The sequence below is a fragment of the Bombina bombina genome, chromosome 1 (assembly GCF_027579735.1).
Source record: "Bombina bombina isolate aBomBom1 chromosome 1, aBomBom1.pri, whole genome shotgun sequence".
Taxonomy (NCBI): Eukaryota; Metazoa; Chordata; class Amphibia; order Anura; family Bombinatoridae; genus Bombina; species Bombina bombina.
The window spans coordinates 1,290,557,163-1,290,576,532 of NC_069499.1; the positions used below are offsets into that span (position 1 = coordinate 1,290,557,163).

At 38.6% G+C, this 19,370-nt stretch overlaps 2 protein-coding genes across 5 annotated transcripts in view; one reads left to right on the top strand and one right to left on the bottom strand.

Annotated features, from left to right (window-relative positions):
• FAAP24 (FA core complex associated protein 24) overlaps positions 1-3,288 on the bottom strand; it is a 61,387-nt gene extending 58,099 nt beyond the window's left edge. The window contains exon 1 of one of the 4 annotated variants that reach the window (XM_053701578.1): positions 3,115-3,288. The gene's annotated coding sequence lies outside the window, so the exon portion shown is untranslated. Of the gene's footprint in view, positions 1-2,485; positions 2,506-2,718; positions 3,085-3,114 lie in introns of those variants that run through there. The other 3 variants (XM_053701597.1, XM_053701570.1, XM_053701588.1) reach the window with 3 other exon arrangements.
• Positions 3,289-3,501: 213 nt separating this feature from the next.
• CEP89 (centrosomal protein 89) overlaps positions 3,502-19,370 on the top strand; it is an 805,336-nt gene continuing 789,467 nt past the window's right edge. The window contains exons 1-3 of the mRNA XM_053701611.1: positions 3,502-3,629; positions 6,715-6,821; positions 16,531-16,689. Coding sequence (XP_053557586.1) covers positions 3,588-3,629; positions 6,715-6,821; positions 16,531-16,689 — 308 coding nt within the window. The 5' untranslated portion in view covers positions 3,502-3,587. The remainder of the gene's footprint in view (positions 3,630-6,714; positions 6,822-16,530; positions 16,690-19,370) is intronic.

The window sequence follows — 19,370 nt, forward strand, 5'->3', positions numbered from 1 at the left end:
TACAATTGAAAACAACTTTCCAATTTATTCTACTATTATCTAATGTGCTTCATTCTCTTGAGATCCTTTGTTGAAAAGCATATCTAGATAGCCTTAGTAGCTGCTGATTAGTGGCTGCACATATATGCCTCATGTGATTGGCTCAACCCTGTGCATTGCTATTTCTCCAGCAAAGAATATCTAAAGAATGAAGCAAATTAGATAAAATAAGTAAATGGGAATGTTGTTTAAAATTGTATTCTCTATCTTAATCTTGAAAGATTTTTTGGGGGTTTAATGTCCCTTTAAGTGTGTATTGATTTTTGGTGTAGCTTCCATTACAACAAATATTGTATAATAGGTGTGTGTGTGTGTTAGTTTGTGTATCTCCATAAAAGGGCATGTGGTTTAAATTGTATTGCAATTTTTTTTTATTTACTCTAAAAGATTGCTTTTGCTGCCTTTTTTTTGGAAAAATTGATTTTAAAATTGAAAGTCAGCTTTATTAAAGTATTTGTTGAATCAGATAAGCTGATCTAAGGTATTGGCTTTAATGTTTTACATCTAATATTTATTTTTAGTTGTCCTAAATAATAATTAAAAAAATCCTTATTTTTTTTCACTTTTTTTGGGGGGGGGGGGGGGGCGCTTCAGATTTTTGTGCCTACAGGCACCTGAGATGTAAATCCGGCCCTGTCCAAGACTCGTAATACCGGCATTAGGCAAATCCCATAGAAAAGATAGGATACGCAATTGACGTAAGGGGATTTGCGGTAGCCAAAAGTTGCGGAAGAAAAGTGAGCGGTAGACCCTTTCCTGCCTGACTCTACATACCAGCGGGCGTTAAAAAGCAGCCTTAATCCCTTAACGCTGCTTTTTAAGGCTAACGCAGAACTCTAAATCTAGCCGTTTATTTTTTATCTGTGCATACCTGCAACCTGTGCACTCTCCTGAGGGCTATATGTATATGAACTGTTTTTTTTTTTTTTTTTTTTTTAAATGAGAAAGACAGGGGAAGTGTAATTAATTACATATTTAGGGCACCATAACTACTAAAGCAATAGGCAATCCAGAACAGTTAGTACTTATAATTAAAATGTAAAATATCTGATATTCTATCATTTGCTCTTAAGAAATCTTTTGAATTATGTCCCTTTAAGTTTCAACACAGCAGTGCTAATTGCTTTATAGAAACTAAACATTTACATTTATATCTTCTATATTAAAAAAAAAAACTAATATCATTACAAAAATACCTCTAAAGATTATTCTCAGGATAAACTCTGATTTGAATACATCATTAGGTATAGCATGTATTTACTATTTAGGGCTAGATTTATCAAAGCTGAGGCGGGGGGAAATTACCCGCAGGTAATCACCATTACACACAAGCGCAATTTTGCTAATTATGCACGGGCAGGAGCTGTCAATCTCCTTGGTCGGACTCGACCGCGGAGATTGAACTTCGCCACCTTAGAGGTTGAGAAGAAGTTAGGGAAGGTCTGGTGACCGCTGCTTGTTAAATTACGGCGAGCAACTTCTTGTGAGAATTTGCAGCCGTAGGGCTTTGATAAACCTGGCCCTTAATATCTCTTAAACAGTGTTCTCTACAGAAAATGTTGCCAGCCGAGTTGCATTATGAAGCAGCATTATTGAATTGTGTCTGTTATTTATAAATGGCCCTGGGGAGAACACTGCTTTAAGCAAATAAGTGTTCATTTCTTAAAGGGACATTCCAGCCAAAATGGGAATCCACATGGCTGCATTTCAGTTGTGAATAGAATAATTTTTGTAATATACTGTACATGAGTGAGCAAATATGCTCCTAATAAAAGCTACAGCTGTTTCAAAAGTGTATTTACCGCACACCAGCATTTTAAACACAGCACTTGCTCAGAGGTCGTAAAGTGCTTGTAGCATCTGAATGACTCAATTTGTTAACATTGACATGATGCAAGCCCCACTGGCATTCTGAACAGCTGGAATATTTAAAATGCTGGTACACTGAGAATATCTAGCTATAATGGTTCCCATGCACGTGCAAAAATAAAAAATAAATGCTAACACCTAAACAGTGAAAACTTTTATTAGAAGCATTTTTGCTAATGCATGTATATTGCAAATATGTTTCTATTCAAATCTGTCATTTATCTGTGTGCATTTAAAACAGAAAACAAATACTGTATTTTAGCATTTGTGTTCCCTTGGTTACAACTTTGGTGGAATTTAGCATTCTGAATTATTTTCATAGTCATAGCACATTATTTCACTGTAAAATTGCTACTAAATCTGGTATTACAAACAGGGTTGTTAGCAATACCACAGTGTTTGCTTCCACAAAGGGAAAAAGGAAAGCAATATTTTGGGATGTTAAAATAAATTACAACTGTTCTCCATATTAAATTTGCCCAGGCAGCATATTCACTGGAGCGCTGCAAATACATTTGTCACAGACACTGATATAAGATTGTATTGCATTCTTTTTTTAAAACAGTTTACAACTTACAAACTATGTTTGAAATTGCAACAATCTATCTGAAGATCCAGTAATTCTGATGCACGAGGAGCAAGACTTTTGTTCATATGAAAACAAACACCACATATCGTTTTCATCTCTGAATACAGTAAAATAAATAACGTTCTGTGGCAGAGCACCTGCCATAGCTGTGCGGTATTTATTTTAGTACTGCACAATATTTTTGTCGCTAACTCGCTATTGCACAGAAAAAAACAACTCACCTCTGGCTCCAACACATGAAATAAGACAGCAGAGCAGACCAGGACTCAAGAAGAGTAAACATAAACGCTGTCAATCAATAAGGATTAACCAGTAGAAAATAAGTCAGAGTCACAGGCAGGCGGGTCATACGTTAGTTTCCTGTTATGACTACTTCCCATCCTGTAAATGGACCTTGTTTTTTTTTTTTTTTTCTGAGGATGCGATTTACCTTGCTCAATCATGGAAAAAAATATTTCCCATACTGTTAATGGATATTTTCCCCCAAGTGGTCAGGTTCTATTAATGTGACAGTAAACACACTGAGATTGTAACATAAAGTCTTGTAACTACAAGGTGTGCACTTTTCTTTTAAGACACAATACTAATCGCAGATTGTTCCCATAATGCTAATATACCTTTTTACCCTTTAGTGGTCTGGTCAAGTATAGCAATAGTAACTAAACATCTGAGAGCGACAGAATGTTCAGTCGTCTCACATTGATATACTGCTCCTGGATTTTTTTTTTACCCCCGGTGGTCAGGCGATATAAAGGGAAGACAGGCAGCCCTGACATAGCAAGTTTCCACACTGCTAGTGGACCTTTTGCCCTCTAGTGGTCAGTGACAGACTAGTCAATAACAGTATCTACCTCTTAGCTTTCCTTGCTAAAACTTTTTTTTCCCTGACAACCACCATGCGGTTGCTAAGGGACAGAGTAAAACGGCCGCCTATTGGTGGGTTCCAAAGTGTCGACCAATAGAAAGATATGCTAGTGCGGGGTGTGATGAGTTCGGCAGTTGATGTGAGAGATTCTACCTTTACTACTGGAAGCTGTGCATTTGGACTTTAGTAGTTCTTGGAGTGGTTAAGAGAATTAATACTATCACCATGATGTCCTTTCCATTCAGAAGAAGAGAGGCTAATCAGTTTGTGAGTAATTGCAATTTGCTGTACGTTAGCGCATGCATTGCTGAAGTGACATAATTCAAATCATTTACATGAACACTGTAGAAGTGTAATTTAATTCAGAAACATGTACAATTTTGGAAAGAATAACGAACCAGACACTGACCAGATTAATTGTTCCTATCTGGTTTCTTAAAATATTATTTGAGGTACCTAAAAAGATGTCAATCCCTGATCTAACCCATTGGTTGTCAGACAGGGTTTACAGTGTATTTTCTAAATATGTGTCATTTTTATAAGAGTAAAGAAAGGGACCATGAGTTATTTTAAGGGATAGGAAAGTCAAAAATAGACTTGCATAAGAAAGAACATACAGTTTTAAAGGGATAGAAATGTTAAAAATGAAATGTGCATACTGCAAAAAAGCTTTAAATAAAAGCTTTTTTGCAGTATACTCCCATTAGCACAAATGCTTCTAATAAAAGTTATGTGTTTTTTTTTTAGTGGCATACGCACATATGCTGAGATGACCCTTGCAACAGTATTTAAACACCACACCTTCACTATGAGCCTCAGACATCAGTGGAATTTGACACAAATTAAGCCTTCACTGACACAATACACACCACCACCACTTTGCACTTGAATACTGGTGCATGTTTTTTCACATTTTTGCTAATGGAAGTAAATTGAACATATGCTTATATTTAACATTAAAATACACCCATGCACATTTTGATTTTGACATTTCTATCCCTTTAAGACATTTTTAGCTTGCTGATGATTGGTGGCTACACTCATGCCTTTTGTCACTGGCTCACCAGATGTCTTCCACTAGGTCTCAGTAGTTCATTGCATTCCATTTCCTGGAGATGCTTTTACCTAGTTATGCTTGGGAACAGCAATGCACTGGGAGCTAGCTGCTGACAAGTGGCTGCACATATGTCTATTGTCATTGGCTCACCTAATGTTCAGCTAAGTCCCAGTAGTGCATTGCTTTTCTGTCCTAATAGTTATAGTTTGCTGGAATGACTGTGGAAAAATGTTGTAATTAGTAGGTGTTTAATACATACAGAGTATAGTGACATTTTTAAATTCACCCCTGGAAAGGTGGCAGTGGCTGAAAACCTATTTTTGTCTGGCATATTCAGCTATGCTCATTGGCATTCCTTTTGTGGGACATCATTTATCTAATCTGTCACTTCTACTGCACTTGTACAAAATGACATTTGCTTAGTGATAAATTGAGGGGATAAAGATAATCTGTTCAGTGGCTAGGCAGCTGTTTGTGGGGCTAGTGTAAAAGCGTCTTTATTCTGGGGGTTGTATGTGTCTAAAGCTTTAAATAGGCAGTTGACAGTATAATAATAGGTTAATTATAGAAAGGTGGGGCCATATCGGACGACAGTCATGAATGGTTGCAATAATCAAGGGTGATAATCCGATGAGATTTTTTTTTTTTAGAATTAAAGTGATGGTATATTTCAAAGAATGTTGCAATTAGTGTACAAGCAAAACTGCATTTTTTTTTTTAATATTTAAAAAGTGTATATGTTACAGTAAAGTAAGATATCCAGGTAATCCTAGGATTACCCGGTTAAAACGGACATTACCCAAGCGGCTGTGGGTAAAGCCTGATGTACTCTGATTTCCCCCATCTATACTATATATTTTTTTTGCCTCTGCCTGGGGGGTTGAAGGGGGGCGCTCCACTGATCCTTTGGCATCCACCTTTCTTGAATTCCTCAGACGAAGGCAAAAAAGTTAGTGAAGATGAGGGAATTACAATTAATTGATTGTATATATGTTTGATGCAGTGACTCGATGAAGCGCATGCACTCTGAGCGGATTTATGATCTTACATCGGGCTTTACACACAGCCACATGGGTAATGTCCGTTTTACCCGGGTAATCCTAGGATTACCCAATTATCTGACTTTACCAATAACATATATTTATTTTATAATAAAAGATTTATAATCCTACTGGTATCTTCTGTACTTCCACCCCCCTTCATTTCCTCTTTTGACTTAGCTGTGACATAGAGAGTAGCCCCACCCCCTCTCTACGTATGCTTCCTTAGGGCTTTCAAAGGGCTGGATTTCAAGAGTATCATATGACAAACACACTGATTGGATGTTCATTGCAATTGTCATAAAAAAAAATAGTTCATCCCAGTGGGCTGGCATTTAAAAAAACAAAAACGTCCCCTCTGGAGTATGCTCTCTCATAAATGCTTTGATTTAGATCCTATTCTGTAGACTAAGCCGCAAACCATACTATTCCACCTGTCCATTGGGTCTCCCTTGTCTCCTAAAGGCTATACTTCCTACTTGGAGTGACATCACTAAAACTATGGATTACTTGGAGGTGATGGAGAGTCATGTCTTTACAATTAATAACAAAACTAGTCTGCATAATTTTTCGGTCCGATAAACCTTGTTCTACATTTTGTTCTATTCTTTCTTATGCTTAACCTTATTCACAAGTCCTTTTTTTTTATAATTTTTAAAAATAATTTTAGCGCCTTGAGACCCTCACGGGTGATTAGTTTGCGCTCTATAAGTACCCAATAGAGATAATTATATAACTATTAACACACCTTACATTGCCTGATACTACCTTTCTGATTATACCACAGGCCATGCCATACACCAGTTACAAATCTATTTTTATGTATGTGCCATGCTTTTCCATGCCTATTGTTTGTGTTGATTCTTACAACTCTAACTTACCGTAAGAGACCATGTATCTTTGACTTTTGTTGATGTAATATTGATATGGCTTAATAAAGTTTATTTGAAAACAAAACAAAACAAAAAAACGTGTTTGTAAAGTTAGTTTTTATTGAATTAAAGTGTCCCTGGTTTTAAGAGGTGTGTTTTTTTTTTTTTTTTTAAAGATACTGGGCACTAATTCCTTAAACTTTACAATTACTTTAAACCAGGGGTATCAAGCTCATTGTATCCAGAGGGGCACTGGCCAAGTGTTCTTCAATCAAGGGGGCCACTTGAACAGAGTGAATGCTCTGGAACTGGATATACTAGAAACTGAAAGAGACAATGCTTAACTATGTGCTGTAATACCTGTATTGTTGCTTATTACTTAGAAACACATAGCTCATGGCCTGATCCCAGCTGCCACTGTAGCTCCTAGATCTGCAGTTCCTCGCACTCCTCCCCCTCGTAGTCCAAACCCTTCGCCAGAAAGGCCTCGGTAAGTTGTGTTTATTTTTTTATTTTATATTTATCTGTTTTTGTTTGTTATATTTGTTTGTGTTTAAATTATTAAAATGTATTAAATATGTAACGGACATTGATTTTGGACTAAATTCACACAGATGCTATTGGTGTGTCTATATCTTAGGACTAAGGGACACTGAACCCAAAAAATGTTCTTTCGTGATTCAGATAGATCATAACATTTTAAGCAACTTTCTAATTTACTCCTATTATCAAATTTTCTTCATTCTCTTGGTATCTTTATTTGAAATGCAAGAATGTAAGTTTAGATGCTGGCCCATTTTTGGTGAACAACCTGGGTTGTCCTTGCTGATTGGTGGATAAATTCATCCACCAATAAAAAAGTGCTGTCCAGAGGTCTGAACCAAAAAAACCTTAGATGCATTCTTTTTCAAATAAAGATAGCAAGAAAACGAAGAATAATTGATAATAGTAAATTAGAAAGTTGCTTAAAATTGCATGCTCTTTATGAATCGCGAAAGAGAAAAAAATAGGGTTCAGTGTCCCTTTAATTTATTCCATGTGTTTTTTTATTTTCTTTATTATTTTCCATGGTGTCTGTATCAGAGTAACTAGAATTGGAAAGTGTTTCTTATTTGTGTGAACTGTGTACTAAATGTATACTAATCAGTACAAAAGCTACTTACAAGGCTAGAAGCACTCTTATGTGCTACTAAATGCAGGCTGAGCTGTTAGCAGTGGAACAGCTTACTGTCTCTCAAAGGGTCGTCTAACCCAGGGACAGTATACACTCATTTTTCATATAACTGCATATAATAGACACTACTATAAAGAATAAGATGCACAGATACTGATTTACAAATCCAGTATAAAACTGTTTAAAAACTTACTTAGGGGGCGGAGCCAAGCCGTGCAGGGACATGGCCGCACATTAGTAAGGCTCCGTATCAGCCTTCACTCTCAGCAATAGATATAAGTTCAGGAGATAGCCCCAGATAGCTAAAAGTGACACCGGAGGATAGCAGTGTGACGGGTGACCTAACCATCTGTCTCTCTCGAGTGTGGGAGCTAGCGGAGGCCATATAGGCTCTCATATACCCGCTCACACTGCCGCCACTAGCGGCTCACGCTACACACGTGGCTTTGCTGCAGCACCCACACAACCGGACATAGTTAGAAGGGGTCTCTTCCCTTTACAAGTGGCAGCTGGTTTTCTTTGCCCCAGGACCGGTTGGTCTATTTCAGACACTGTGCCCCCAATTTAACACGGTGGAGGAGTATCAGGTTGCGTGAAACACAGTGGGCCCTTAAACCAGTCAATTACCCTCAGCCAAAACCTACATAACGACACTCCCTCGCAACACAGCCACAAATATCTGAACTGTATATAACCTAACCCACAAGCAGGAATCACTGCTTAACCCCCCTTTATATATACTACTTACTGAGGTGGTAGGCCTCATCTGGCAGAGGCCCACATACAAGATTAAAAGATCCATGATGACCCCTAAAAAAGGGCAAAGATCAGACAAACTTGCGAAAACACAATCTCAGACCCCATGAGTCTCCTCTTTTTTCCAAACCACCGACACATCGCTAATGGCGTCAGGTGGGACATCTGACCCGTTAGGGACACCTTGCTCTGCAGACTCGGCTAATAACCACCAAGAATCGCTACAGCCCTTACAGGTGAGGCTAGCAACTTTACCCTCCAAATCAGATCTGGAGTCATTAAAGTAATTTTATTAAGGAGGAGATGAGAGACCTGAAAAGGGACCTTAATAAGATGGGGGCAAGGATGGAATACTTGGAAGAGGGCCAAGAGACCTTGAATAATTTGGTTAGTTCCAACACACAACAACTTTCTATCCAAGACTCCATGGTACAGTCCCTGCAGGAAAAAGTAGAAGACTTGGATAACCGTGGACGCAGGAACATCCTCAGAATCTATGGTATCCCAGAAGATGTACCTCAAGAGCAATTAAACAATTATATCATAGGACTATACCAACACCTATCTCCTAACTCTCCACCGTTGCTAAATGAAGACCTTGATAGGGCTCACAGAGCACTACACCCTCCTCCTAAACCACCACTACCCCCACGGGATGTCATCATCCGATTTCTACGCTTCACCTCAAAAGATATCATTTGGCAGGCAGCCAGAGCAAGGCAGTCTATATTGTACCAAGGTCACTCACATCAAATTTATCAGGATCTCAGCCGTTACACGATTCAAAGGCGCAAGGAGATCAAGTTCATCACAAGCACACTGCAGGAACATCACATCAAGTATCGCTGGGGATTTCCCTTTAGTCTAATAATAAATCACAACGGGTCCTAAATAATTTATAAAGACTTTAGAGACCTTGAACACTTATCTAGATCTCTTAATATTTCATTCAATACTCCAGCTGAAGCAATTATCACGACGCTGACTAATATTAAGTTTATTTCCCATAATGCCAAAGGCCTCAATAGTCCCCAAAAAAGGTCAATGGCTCTAAGAGATTACAGGAGACACAAGGGTGATATCCTTTTTATTCAAGAGAGGGGACTCGAACCCAAAGCTAGCTTTCAAAAATTTGGAGAGAGTTTTTTTTCTTCCCACACCACCAAACATAATGGAGTAGGGATTTTAGTGAATAGAAAACTACCCTTTAATGTGTCCTCTTCCCATAAGGATAAAGAAGGAAGATATATAATTCTGGTGGGATTTCTCTACCACAAGCCCATAACACTAGTGAATCTATACGCCCCTAATGTAAACCCTGCACCCTTCTTTCACCAACTAAGTAAAAAAGTCTTAGAAGTAGCTAGGGGTGGTTTGATCCTAGGAGGTGACTTCAATCTTGCATTCGACCCAGCACTAGACTGCTCAACCGGCACATCCTCAATACCCAACAAAACACTAAGACAGATTAAACAATCTCTTTCCTACTTGGCAATATGATACCTGGCGCCTTCAGAATCCAGACATAAAAGACTTCACATTTTACTCTAACCCCCACCAATTATATACAAGAATAGATTGCATCTTTGCAGATGTTACCAGTTTATCGTCCTTCGCTTCCACTAATATAAACCCCATTACGTGGTCAGACCACGCCATAATTAGTTGCCATTTCCTACGGCGCCTTACCGGCCCTTCCACCTCTACGTGGAGATTCGACAAATCTCTCCGTAGGGATCCTCTGACATTTTATACAGGTACAAAAGACACTGACTGACTACTTCCAAAGGAATGACACCCCTGATGTAGACATACACAACATTTGGAACGCACATAAATACGTAATAAGAGGGGAACTTATAGCGCTTAAGGCTGCTAAAAGGAAACAACAGTATACCTATCTAAACTCTCTACTAGATAGTATTACAAAGAAACCAACTCCGCCTATTCTTGGGTACCGAAGCTAAAAATAAAGCCCTATACTTTAAAAAACTCTATTTATGAAGGCGCAAATAAGCAAGGCAGGATGTTAGCCCGACAGCTCAAGAAAAAAACAAACAAACAATATATAATGGGAATACGGGACTCAGTTGGGGTTATGAAGTCCACCTCCACTGAAATTACACAAGCTTTTAGGGACTTTTACGACAACCTTTATAACATAAGACGGGGTTTAGATGACCCCCACCCTGAAGACATAGCGACTTACCTTAATGACATAAACCTCCCTAAGCTGACTATTGAACAGAGAGATTAACTAGATGCCCCATACTGCAAGAGGAACTGCTTGAAGCTATATCCTGCCTCCCTACCGGCAAGGCTCCCAGCCCAGATGGCTTCGGGAATTCTTATTACTCACAATTTAAAGAAATATTATCTCCATACTTACTTAGATATTATCATAGCATAGACGACACCGGAGCTTTTTCGTCGACATCACTTCAGGCGCACATCACTGTAATACCAAAACCCAACAAACCCCCAGATCTAATAACTAACTACCGCCCAATCTCACTTATTAATACAGACTTAAAGATTTACGCAAAAATAATAACGAATCACCTTAACCGACTTCTCCCCACCCTTATACATTACGACCAAGTGGGCTTTGTCCCGGGACGTGAAGCGAGGGATAACACTGTCCGCAACATACATTTAGTTTGGCATGTCACAAATGAAAATATCCCCACAGCATTAATTTCAACAGACGCTGAAAAAGCTTTCGACCGTGTAAACTGGTCTTACCTAAGAGCATCCTTGGAGGCCTTCGGTATAGGTTCAATTACCCTAAAACGGATATTCGCGTTATACACATCACCCAGTGCTTGTATTTTAATTAATGGCTCCCTGTCCTCCCCAATTGATATCAAGAACGGCACACGCCAGGGATGCCCCCTCTCACCCTTATTATTTGCGCTATTTATTGAAACATTCGCCTCAAAGATTAGGAATATCCCCGAAATTCAAGGTATTGCAGTAGGACAGGATATATATAAGATATCACTATTCGCTGACGACATCTTATTTACCCTTACTAAACCAGAAACATCAATTCCCTTGCTGTTGACAGAACTCGCTACCTTTAACAAACTCAGACTTTTTGGTTAACCATAATAAATCCGAAATCCTGGATTTCGAACTCCCAGAGCGTTCCATAAGCCTTATAAAAAATAGCTGACCCCTAAAATGGTGTGTAGGAGCGCTTAAGTACCTAGGTATTTACCTTCCTAAAACCTTCAACAGCCTATTTCAGGCAAACTACCTACCAATTAAAACAGCAATAATGTGCAACTTATCATCCTGGGGCTCAAAGAAACTCTCATGGTGGGGTAGGATCAACACTAAAAATGAATATCTTTCCAAGACTTCTTTATATCATGGGAGCATTACTGATCCCTCTGCCTCCCAAATATCTCTCCCAGATGCAAAGTTTATTTAGCACTTTTGTTTGGAAGAAGAAACCTCCAAGAATAAACAAAAACACTATGTCACAATCACGAGAACACGGCGGCCTGGGACTGCCCGATTTGGAAAAATATAGATCATCCATATTTCTGCAAAGAGTTTTTTGGATTGGGGAGCAGAGGAGATGGGTTCGACTTGAGGAGCATATAAACCCCGACTTCCCTCTTGCCACCTTCTGCTGGAGCCCTAACTTCCACGAAAGAACCAAAATGCTTCCTAACCCAATCACTAGAGAAACCGCCCTTCATTGGGACTTGGCTTCTCGTCATTACCTTCATCTGTCCTCCAACCCGAGTCCCCTGACCTCCCTACTTCACAACTCCGACTTTTCTTTAAAACTACTGATAAATTCACGCTCCCATACCTCGACAGATAACGAGGTGCAAATATATAATGTTACCGCAAATGAAACCTTATGCACTCAGGACCAGTTAGTAGACAAGGGGTATGACTGGGCACGCAACTGGTTTTCTTATAGAAGACTTCAAAACTATATCAACACCCACATACATAAAAACAACATGATTCAGCCCCCTACCAACATCGAGAAACTATACCTCTCAAACTTACCAATAAAACATTCCCTCTCCGCCATTTATAAAATCCTCCTCCAACCTCTACCAGGCAACTTACCATACTCCATCGAGATGTGGGAAAGAGAACTGGGAATCATAATTCTCCCTCAAACAGCGACTAAAATATTTTTTAATACTAAAAAATCCTCCACCTCAGCATCTATTCTAGAAACTAACTATAAAATCTTACATTGCTGGTACTTAACCCCACAAAAATTGCACCGGCTATACCCTAACACTAACAATAGATGCTGGAGATGTGGCCACGTGGGGAGCGGCATGGGCCACATGTTGGTGGTGGTGCTCTCAAATAAACCATTTTTGGTACGAGGTTATAGATGAAGCTAACACAATACTACAAACGTCCATACCACCAGACCCCCTAATATGGCTGCTGAATTAATCTGTTAGGTTGTCATTTAGGTCCCTACTTCCCCTATTTCGGATATTTACAAACAACGTTAAAATGCTAATAGCCAGGTACTGGAGGGTAAAAGATGTTCCTTCCTTGGGAATGTGGAGAGCTAAAGTATCAGAATTGTTGGAGTTAGAAGAATACTCCGCCTATAAGAAAGGGAATACAGATAGTTTCATAATGATACAAGCAATTTGGGACGAATATAACAGAATCTCAACCGTTTCTTCTGGGGCAACTGCAAGTACATTGGGAATTAGACAATTCCGTAAAACGATGAACACATGATATAATAATAACTTATCAAGTACCACTATATATTATATTATATTATATCCCGAGACTGGACATATCCTGGTTTTTTGCCATTTACTATATTATTTTTCAGTGTTACCTAGTTATCACCTGTTTTAACAAATTGTTTGAATCTGCTATTGTTTAAGAAATGTAATTGTCATTACAATTAACTAATACATGGAAATGTTGTGAACTGAGCACAGATTTTACACCAATAAAATAATTTAAATAAAAACTTACTTAGAAGCTCTCAGTTTAGCTCTGTTGAAAAGGTAGCTGGAAAGCCCACTGCAAGTGGGAAATAAGACACTCCCACTCCCCCTTCTTTTGCATATGAAAAGACCCTTTACACAAACAGGAGCAAGCTGGAGTAGGTAGCTAACGGTATTCTCATAAAACTTTGGGGCTTGGTCAGAAAATCAGAGCAATGTTATTTAAAAATAAGCAAAACTATACATTTAAAAAACCCCAAAAAAACTTTATAGGCTATATAAATAGATCATCTCCAAAACATTTATGCAAAGAAAAAATGAGTGTGTAATGTCCCTTAAGTCTACACTAGAATGTTTGTTTAAAAAGATAGATAATCCCTTTATTACCCATTACCTAGTTTTATATAACCAACACTGTTATATTAATACACTTTTTACCTCTGTGATTACCTTGTATATAAGCCTCTGCAGACTGCCCCCTTAGTTCAGTTCTTTTGACAGACTTGCATTTTAGACAATCAGAGGTTTTTCATAAACAACTTCACGGGAGTGAGCACAATGTTAACCATATGACACACATGAACTAGCAGTGTCTAACAGTAAAAAAACTGTCAAAATGCACTGAGATAAGAGGCGGCCTTCAAGGCTTAGAAATTAGCATATGAGAATACCAAGAGAACAAAGCAAGTTTGATGATTAAAACTAAATTGAAAAGTTGTTTAAAATTGCATGCCCTATCTGAATCATGAAAGTTTAATTTTGCCTTGACTGTTCCAAAAGGTTCAAATAGGTAATCCCTATGTGTAATGTGTTTCTCAGTGGTGAACTTGCCGTTTCATTAGACATTTAATACACAGTTCACACAATTATATTATTTTCTTATAGGGATTTGCTCAAAGGTATTACAATTTGTTGGTTAAAATGTTTACCCAAAGTATTTAACACACCTGATAATATATATGTCATGCTCTATACTTTCAATGGCTATCGCAAAGTTTAAGTAGCAAGCTTATTGTGCTGATATTGACTTTTAGCGCTTACTATTGTGAATTCAAATACATCTTAAAATGTTATAAAATAGATAAAAAGAAAAACTCCCCTTCTTGAACAACATTTTTGTGCTTGATCAGTTTTGTACATTTGCGTTATCTGACATGTAAATAATTTTAGTGCAGTCCCTCTATTACTGAAGGGAAATAATACTACTAATAATAATTTGCGATTTATATAGCGCTTTTCTCCCTGTGAGACTCAAAGCACTTTACAAATATACCAACATAAAGACATAAAAGTTAGGAGTTTCTGACGGTCAGATAAGTGGACTGAAGGCCTGATGGAAGAGGTGGGTCTTTAGCTTTTTTATTTAAAAGTCTGTAAGGGCGTTGCCTCTCTGATTGCACACGGTAAAGAGTTCCAAAAAGTAGGGGCAGCATGGCCGAATGCTCTGGAACCTGAGTTTGTCCTTATTTTTGGCACTGAGAGGAGAGATGTGTTGGCTGACCTAAGTGAGCGGGATGGGATGTAGGATGTCAGGAGCTCTTTCAGGTACTGTGGGCCTTGGTTGTTTAAGGCTTTGAAGGTCAGCAGGCCAATTTTAAAATGTTTGCCATTTAATTGGAAGCCAATGCAGGGAGTGGAGAACAGGTGTTATGTGGCAGGAGTGAGTTTGATTGGTCAGTAGTCTGGCTGCTGCGTTTTGTACCGTCTGAAGGTGATGGAGTTCTTTTTTTTTTTTGGGAGACCCAAATAAAGTGCATTGCAGTAATCTAGCCTAGAGGAGACAAATGATGTAGTCATGCTATCCAATATGAGTACTGTAGCACGCACCATGCTACTGATCTGCTCATGTAATAAATATTAACAATCCTCTTATAATGGCAGCACAAAAATGCAAGTGATATTGAAGTGCAACATATTAACACTCCACTTGTAATCTAAGTCACTTAAAGGGACAGTCTATAAAATAATTTTTAATGTTTAAAAAGTTAGATAATTCCTTTATCCATTCCCCAGTTTTGCATAACCAACACAGTTATATTAATACACTTTTTACCTATATGATTACCTTTTATCTAAGCCTCTGCAGAATGCCCCCTTATTTCAGTTCTTTTGACAGACTTGCATTTTAGCCAATCAGTGCTGACTCCTCGGTAACTGCACGGGTGTGAGCATGTTATCTATATGGCACACATGAACTAACGCCCTCTAGTGGTGAAAAAGTTTCAAAATGCATTCAGATAAGAGGTGGCCTTCAAGGGTTTAGAAATTAGCATATTAGCCTACCTAGGTTTAGCTTCTAAAGCCTAGGTTTTAGAATACCAAGAGAAGAAAGCAAAATTGATGATAAAAGTAAACTGAAAAGTTGTTTAAAATTACATGCCCTATCTGAATCATGAATTTTTATTTTTAACTTAACTGTCCCTTTAAAGTTGTGCATTTCTGTTCAGTTTCTTATCAGGACATGGTCTGTAATGGATGGATATGTACATATGCTGCTCCTATAGGTGTGTGAATATCCCATAGGTGTTGCATTAGGGTGTGCACGTCCTCCCCCTTCTTTCAGTGAAGGAGTGGGGCTTGCTCAGCTTTCTCACCTACACTGCTCCCTAAATAACCAAATACTTTACCAGAGAAAGTGGGACATTTTGTAGCCGCTTTGTGCGGATCTTGCCGGCTGTACTCAGCGCTTCTCAACAATAAAATGAGCCACACTTTGCTGGACAAGGTAAGAGGTACTTGTGACACCAGTAATGCCTTTCACCCCCCGATGGCATCCCTGGGTACTGCTTTTACACACTAGGGTGATAAGGGTGTGCCCTGGCACACCCTGTGCACACGCCTATGGCTGCTCCCTATTGTCAATTTGTTTTAACCTCTTTTTTTTCCCTTTGTGTTTAATTCCTGCATTAATATAGGTCCGGAGGGCAGCATCCTATGGCAGTGGTGCCGCGTGTGACATTTGAAGTGCTGTACAAGGGTTTACTCTGCTCTTGGTTCCTTGTTATTCACGTTTGTGCCTGACTGTAATAGTGCCAACTTCATTAATGCACAGGCCCTGCACACATTTTTGTGAGGCAGCATGCCATATTCAGGAAACCAAAGCAGCAGACCGCAGCCTGTTCAGGGCAGAGCTCGACAAATTTGTTCAAAATCTAGGAGCCAGCCCTTTAATATAGGAGCCAGCTGCTTTTGTCCATTTATTTAATAATATAATATAATATCATTTTAAGATGCACAACTTTAATAATAGTTCTGTATAGTGAATGCAGTGTGAATATATGATATATTGTTTTTTTCCCACCCAGATCTGCACTAGCAGCAGCCATTTTGATGACTTCTTTAACAGGAAGAACTGTTGCCATGCCACAACCTCGCCAGAGATCATATTCTGAAAATGACAGTACATATTTTGAAGAAACTGAAGTGATTGAGCCATATGCCACTGCAAGAGAACTAGGTTTTGAGTAAGTTTAACTCTATCACACTCTCTTTCTCACATATATATATATATATATATATATATATATATATATATATATATATATTATTATATTATTTTTTTTTTTATTTTTTTTTTGTCTTATATTTGTAATCCCATGTATTTGAGTATTACACCAAGTGTTTTTATTATAAAAGACAAATGAGGAAAGTGGACCTATTTGGGAATTAGTTGTGCTGTTTCCTCTCATGTAATAGCTGTAAAACGTATCATTACTGCAGTAAAAACAAGAATGTTTATTGGAGAGATTTTAAATCTAAAGAAGTCTATTAGGTGTGCAGATAAGGGGATATATAGGTAAAACTACAAGAACATTATTAATCCTTGTGAAAGGATTAGACAATATCTCTGGGTAATTGAAAAAAGGAGGTACAGAAGTTGATTAATATTGTAGGGAAGGTAATTATGAGAATAAAACCCTTTTCTCTTGTAAGGTGTATCCAGTCCACGGATCATCCATTACTTGTGGGATATTCTCCTTCCCAACAGGAAGTTGCAAGAGGATCACCCACAGCAGAGCTGCTATATAGCTCCTCCCCTAACTGCCATATCCAGTCATTCTCTTGCAAGCTCTCAACATAGCTGGAGGTAGTAAGAGGAAAGTGGTATAATATAGTTAGTTTTTGCTTCAATCAAAAGTTTATTGTTTTTAAATGGTACCGGAGTTGTACTATTTTATCTCAGGCAGCATTTAGAAGAAGAATCTGCCTGCTTTTTTCTATGATCTTAGCAGAAGTAACTAAGATCCACTGCTGTTCTCGCATATGTCTGAGGAGTGAGGTAACTTCAGAGGGAGAATGGCGTGCAGGTTATCCTGCAATAAGGTATGTGCAGTTTAAGTTTTTCTAGGGATGGAATTTGCTAGAAAAAAGCTGCTGATACCGGATTAATGTAAGTTAAGCCTAAATACAGTGATTTAATGGCGACTAGTATCAGGCTTGCTATCAGAGGTATATACTCTGATTAATGTGCAATATAAAACGTTTGCTGGCATGTTTAATCGTTTTTATATATGCTTTGGTGATAAAACTTATTGGGGCCTAGTTTTTTCCATATGGCTGGCTTGATTTTTGCCTAGAAACAGTTTCCTGACGCTTTCCACTGTTGTAATATGAGTGGGAGGGGCCTATTTTAGATTACAGAAAGAGACATTCAGCTTCCCTCAGCAGTCCCCTGCATGCTTTAGGACATCTCTGAAGGGCTCAAAAGGCTTCAAAAGTCATATATTGAGGAAGGTAAAGCCACAGTGGAGCTGTGGCAGTTGTTGTGACTGTTTAAAAAACGTTTTTTTTCAATTTGTTAATCCGTTTTTTGTATTAAGGGGTTAATCATCAATGTGCAAGTGGGTGCAATGCTCTGCTAACTTGTTACATACACTGTAAAAATGTTGTTAGTTTAACTGCCTTTTTTCACTGTTATTTCAAATTTTAGCAAAATTTTGTTTCTCTTAAAGGAACAGTAACGTTTTTTTTATTGCTTGTTTAACTTGATGTAAAGTGTTTTCCAAGCTTGCTAGTCTCATTGCTAGTCTGTATAAACATGTCTGACATAGAGGAAACTCCTTGTTCATTATGTTTAAAAGCCATGGTGGAACCCCATATGAGAATGTGTACTAAATGTATTGATTTCACTTTAAACAATAAAGATCAGCTTTTATCTTTAAAAAATTTATCACCAGAGGATTCTGGCGAGGGGAAAGTTATGCTGACTAACTCTCCCCACGTGTCAGACCCTTTGACTCCCGCTCAAGGGACTCACGCTAAAATGGCGCCAAGTACATCAAAGACGCCCATAGCGATTACTTTGCAGGACATGGCGGCAATCATGGATAATACCCTGTCAGCGGTATTAGCCAGACAGCTGGAATTGAGAGGAAAGCGCAATAGCTCTGGGGTTAGATGTAGTACAGAGCGAGCAGATGCCTTAAGGCCCATGTATGATACTGCGTCACAATATGCAGAAGCTGAGGAAGGAGAGCTTCAGTCTGTGGGTGACATTTCTGATTCGGGGAAACCTGATTCAGATATTTCTACTTTTAAATTTAAGCTTGAGAACCTCCGTGTATTGCTTGGGGAGGTGTTAGCTGCTCTGAATGACTGTGACACAATTGCAGTACCAGAGAAATTGTGTAGACTGGATAAATACTATGCAGTGCCGGTGTGTACTGATGTTTTTCCAATACCTAAAAGGTTTACAGAAATCATTAATAAGGAGTGGGATAGACCCGGTGTGCCGTTTTCCCCCCCTCCTATTTTTAGAAAAATGTTTCCAATAGACGCCACCACACGGGACTTATGGCAGACGGTCCCTAAGGTGGAGGGAGCAGTTTCTACTTTAGCAAAGCGTACCACTATCCCTGTCGAGGACAGTTGTGCTTTTTCAGATCCAATGGATAAAAAATTAGAAGGTTACCTTAAGAAAATGTTTATTCAACAAGGTTTTATCCTGCAGCCCCTTGCATGCATTGCGCCTGTCACTGCTGCTGCGGCATTCTGGTTTGAGTCTCTGGAAGAGGCCTTTCAGACAGCTACTCCATTGACTGAAATACTTGACAAGCTTAGAACACTTGCTAGCTAATTCTTTTGTTTCTGACACCATTGTTCATTTGACTAAACTAACGGCTAAGAATTCTGGATTCGCCATCCA